The 4,848-nt window shown below is 47.1% G+C and overlaps 1 protein-coding gene across 1 annotated transcript; it reads left to right on the top strand.

Moving 5' to 3' along the window:
- The first annotated feature begins 382 nt into the window (after positions 1–382).
- LOC123087340 (tubulin beta-8 chain) lies at positions 383–4,345 on the top strand. Its single transcript, XM_044509332.1, has 3 exons — positions 383–884; positions 3,050–3,319; positions 3,403–4,345. Exons 1-3 carry the CDS (start codon positions 491–493, stop codon positions 4,074–4,076), a joined length of 1,338 nt encoding a protein of 445 aa, XP_044365267.1. The 5' UTR covers positions 383–490; the 3' UTR covers positions 4,077–4,345.
- Positions 4,346–4,848: the final 503 nt, after the last annotated feature.

Here is a 4,848-nt window from a genome sequence, read left to right as displayed (position 1 = left end):
CTGAAATGAGTGAATACATAAGCTAAAATGTGTCTATATATATATATATATATATATATATATATATATATATATATATATATATATATATATATATATACACACACACACATCTGATTTCAAAAAGAGTTAGAACATGTATTTGTGAACGAATATACGAATGGAGTGGAAATGAGCAAACCAACATGTCATCAAAACTGCATAACTTGCCAAAAAGAAAAGGAGAAACTGCAATGGAACAGTTGGTCCATATATACAACCTGTAGTAATAACTGCAGAAAGTGGCGAGCAGCGCAGGAGGGAGGGGTGGGTGGGGTCGGGACGTCGGTTACCTGGAAACGCGGCATATAGACGCGCCCACGACCCGTCCGTCCGTCCCACCCGCTTCCCTTGTCGCCCCCCTCCCCTCCCACGTTCCCTCGCCCCCCCGCTCCACAAACCAACCCAAGAACAGCCACCCGGCGACGCGACGCAATCCGATCGACGCAAGATGAGGGAGATCCTGCACATCCAGGGCGGCCAATGCGGCAACCAGATCGGCGCCAAGTTCTGGGAGGTGATCTGCGGCGAGCACGGCGTCGACCCCACCGGCCAGTACACCGGCACGGCCCCCGAGCAGCTCGAGCGCATGGACGTCTACTTCAACGAGGCCGGCGGCAACCGCTACGTGCCCCGCGCCGTCCTCATGGACCTCGAGCCCGGCACCATGGACTCGCTCCGCTCCGGCCCCATCGGCGCCATCTTCCGCCCCGACAACTTCGTCTACGGCCAGTCCGGCGCCGGCAACAACTGGGCCAAGGGCCACTACACCGAGGGCGCCGAGCTCATCGACTCCGTCCTCGACGTCGTCCGCAAGGAGGCCGAGAACTCCGACTGCCTCCAAGGTATATGATCAAACGCCCCTGCCCAGCCGTCTCCCTCCCCCCCGCATTCTCTTTGTTCAGTTTTGTCTGCATTTCTCTGGATCTGTTTCTGAAACAGAATTGGATTTCGATCGTAACCGTATATTCATATACTAGTAAAATTGCCTGGATCATAATGGGGAATGTGATCCACAATTTACCAGCTTATTCGCGTGGAACGGTATCGTTTTTGGTATAATAATCGGAACCGTGGGATCCAAAATGTTTGATACTGTTGCTTGTTCTTCTCCTCTTGTTAATTAAGGACAGAATTATATTCTCATTTATTAGACTCTGCTGTCTTCCAGCAGAGTGCCAGAGTAGTATGTTGCATGGTAATTAAACACTAAACAACTCTGCCAACTTGGCAGCATTTACAAGCAGCCCGGGACGATCCAACATGATTGTGATTCGGTGCTCCCAGTTGGGGTCTATAATTTGCGGATCCAACATATTGTTCAGTTGACGGATCACGTGATTTATCTCTACCATTTGGTGAACCTAATTTTTTGACATGGTTAGATGACCGTACCATTTCTACCCATGATTTAGTTGTTGATTATTTCAGTACTGACACGCCACGGCATTATTTCATCTGTTCAAATAATGAGCTTATCGTCCTATATTGCCTGATTTGATTTCCAATGGCAATTATATGCTTTTGGGATCAAGTTGGCTGGGAAATTAAAGAGTATAATACACACACATAGGGTCGCGCTATTCGTCACCCTGGGTGAGACATAGTTATTCTTCACCCCCTCTATTTTACCATCAATGCACCGTAAATTTACGTTCCGTAAGTTTTGTCTTATTTCCGACGCAAAAAGAGACCGTAAGAAAATATATAATCGCCGTAAAAAATATTTTATGTTATGTAAAATTACAAACATAAAAACATAGTCTAAAATACACATAAACTGCAAATTTTCTTGTCTTATGACCTATATTTTTATTTTCTTATGTCAAATTTTACGTAGTGAATCAATAGGAATGTAACTATTTGAATTCGAAATGTAATTTAATTATGAAATGATCGTAAGATTACCTCGGGTGAAGAATAACTTATTCTGCACCCTGGTTGATGAATAGTAACACAATATATATATATATATGGTGCTTACCTGGCTTCAACTTGAGTGCTGATTTTTTCAGTTCAATGATCAATCAAGCCAGCAACTGCTAGAAAACTGTTGCTAAGTAAGGATGTCAGTCGTGAAGGTTCTGAAAGTATGCTAGATTTGAAATCTTCTTTCATGACCTTAGCTGCAGCATTGCTTATGTTGTCTGCATGCCATTTGTCCCCTTTGACCTTTGAGGGCTGGGAAGGACCCAGCATTTGAATTTTGAATCCATTTTGAAGCATGCGTCGCAAATTCACCTAGCCATCGACTATTCGTTTGTAAAAATGTGAACTTAAAAATAGTGCTGACAAGTTCAGGGGGCAAAGAACTTGCATTTTTCGGTCAAGATACGACTACATCAATGCCAATATACATACAATTTGTTCGCATCACATCTCATGTCGCCATCATCTTTTTGCTGGTGAAGGGTGATGCGATCATCACAACACTAACAATGTAGCACTACATGTATATATCATGCGGGTGATTACCGACAATGCTGTACGACCTAATTAACAACACATGAAAGGCGGTATCAAGGAACGGCATACTGTCGGTGTTGGCTGCAGCGAATGGGACACCCAGACAGGCTGTTGCCAGACCCAGTGGACGGATGGTTGTTGGTTAGATCCGTAGATGCGGTTTTGCTTGCTTGATTAGTTTGTTAATTATGTGTACTTGCATTGCTAAAGTTCAGATTTATGTGAGATGAGATTTGTGGATTTTAGTACACCTAACCTAATCATAAATTCATAATCATAGCAGCAGAATAAATAAAAATGCTGATTTTCAGTAATAATGTACAACTAGGCACATGATGTTGGACCAGGGGAGATGTATTTCATTATTAGTCCCCTGATTGGATAGGAGTAGTTAGTCTGTCTTGTTATCAAGTTTTTTTGACAGGGAAACTGAGACACATGATCGGGTTAGGAAACCCGAACACATTCCCTAGATCATTTCTTCAGTCCAGTGAGTGCGATCTCTCCTGAAATGAATTGCTAACCATCATTGGTCGGTGGGCAGGTTTCCAAGTATGCCATTCTCTTGGCGGAGGCACAGGTTCGGGCATGGGCACGCTGCTCATCTCCAAGATCCGGGAGGAGTACCCTGACCGCATGATGCTCACCTTCTCCGTGTTCCCGTCGCCCAAGGTGTCGGACACGGTGGTTGAGCCCTACAACGCGACGCTGTCGGTGCACCAGCTCGTCGAGAACGCCGACGAGTGCATGGTCCTCGACAACGAGGCCCTCTATGACATCTGCTTCCGCACCCTCAAGCTCACCAACCCTTCCTGTAAGCCCCATGATCCATCCATCCCTTGCGCACGATACGATATGTAGAACTGAGCTTAACTGGTGAATGAATGCATGATGCAGTCGGTGACCTGAACCACCTGATCTCGGCGACGATGAGCGGCGTCACGTGTTGCCTGCGCTTCCCGGGGCAGCTCAACTCGGACCTCCGGAAGCTGGCGGTGAACCTGATCCCCTTCCCCAGGTTGCACTTCTTCATGGTGGGGTTCGCGCCGCTCACGTCCAGGGGCTCGCAGCAGTACCGCGCCCTCACGGTGCCGGAGCTCACACAGCAGATGTGGGACGCCAAGAACATGATGTGTGCGGCCGACCCGCGCCATGGCCGCTACCTCACGGCGTCCGCCATGTTCAGGGGCAAGATGAGCACAAAGGAGGTGGATGAGCAGATGATGAACGTGCAGAACAAGAACTCCTCCTACTTCGTGGAGTGGATCCCCAACAACGTCAAGTCCAGCGTCTGCGACATCCCCCCTGTCGGCCTCGCCATGTCCTCCACCTTCGTCGGCAACTCCACCTCCATCCAGGAGATGTTCCGCAGGGTCAGCGAGCAGTTCACCGCCATGTTCCGCCGCAAGGCCTTCCTCCACTGGTACACCAGCGAGGGCATGGACGAGATGGAGTTCACCGAGGCCGAGAGCAACATGAACGACCTCGTCGCCGAGTACCAGCAGTACCAGGACGCCACCGCCGAGGAGGAGTACGACGACGAGGAGGAGCCCGCCGCCGACCAAGCCTGATCCCTTCCATGCATTCGTCCATTCCTCGCGTACTTGGGTTTGTGCTGCCAATCGAGTTTGAGTAGCCATATATACATATATCTACTCTTCATCATGTCGTTAGTACGTAGTATTATACCGTAATATCTTGTCGTCGTGTTGGCCTGTATTTGTATGTATGCTTGTTTCGTGCTACCTTTATATATTCGTCGTCGTCGAACCTTCAGTTGTCATCTTTACTTCAGGTTCCTTGGAATCTGTTTGCTTAATTGAGCACTTGGGATTACTCATGTCTTCTCTTGTAGCATATGTTGCTATGTTAGGAATATGTCTACTTAAACCAGCGCAACACCTGGGATCTTGCGCAAGACGTCAAGTTCAGATCGCTTTGAGATAAGCTCTATATATACGATGCAGTTCTCATGCCTCAGGGATTGGGACAAAGGTAACGGAGGGTGCTCCATGGACTTCCGTCGCATTCCTGTTATGTTTGCTCTGTACGATGGATTCACTAAGGCGCCGTCGGTTGGACTGAATGTGCTAATTAAATATGGATACAAATCCATGATCTGTCGGACGGGTTTGAACCATTGGTGAAGGCAGGTATTAAGGTGGGTGAGTTTTATGCTCTGGAAATTAGTGGACAAGACATTGCTGGTAATTACAATCGGGTGAGATTAATATTGGATATTTGGAAGCAACTGAAGAAACATGTTTGTCCTTATAAAAGGACAGCGGAAGGAGAAGAGATGTCTGGTTTTCCTAGTTAAATATGAACTTGTTCTAGATTAGT

Source organism: Triticum aestivum, chromosome 4A (genome assembly GCF_018294505.1).
Source record: "Triticum aestivum cultivar Chinese Spring chromosome 4A, IWGSC CS RefSeq v2.1, whole genome shotgun sequence".
In the NCBI taxonomy this organism is placed as follows: Eukaryota; Viridiplantae; Streptophyta; class Magnoliopsida; order Poales; family Poaceae; genus Triticum; species Triticum aestivum.
This window is presented reverse-complemented; position numbering and strand designations above follow the sequence as displayed.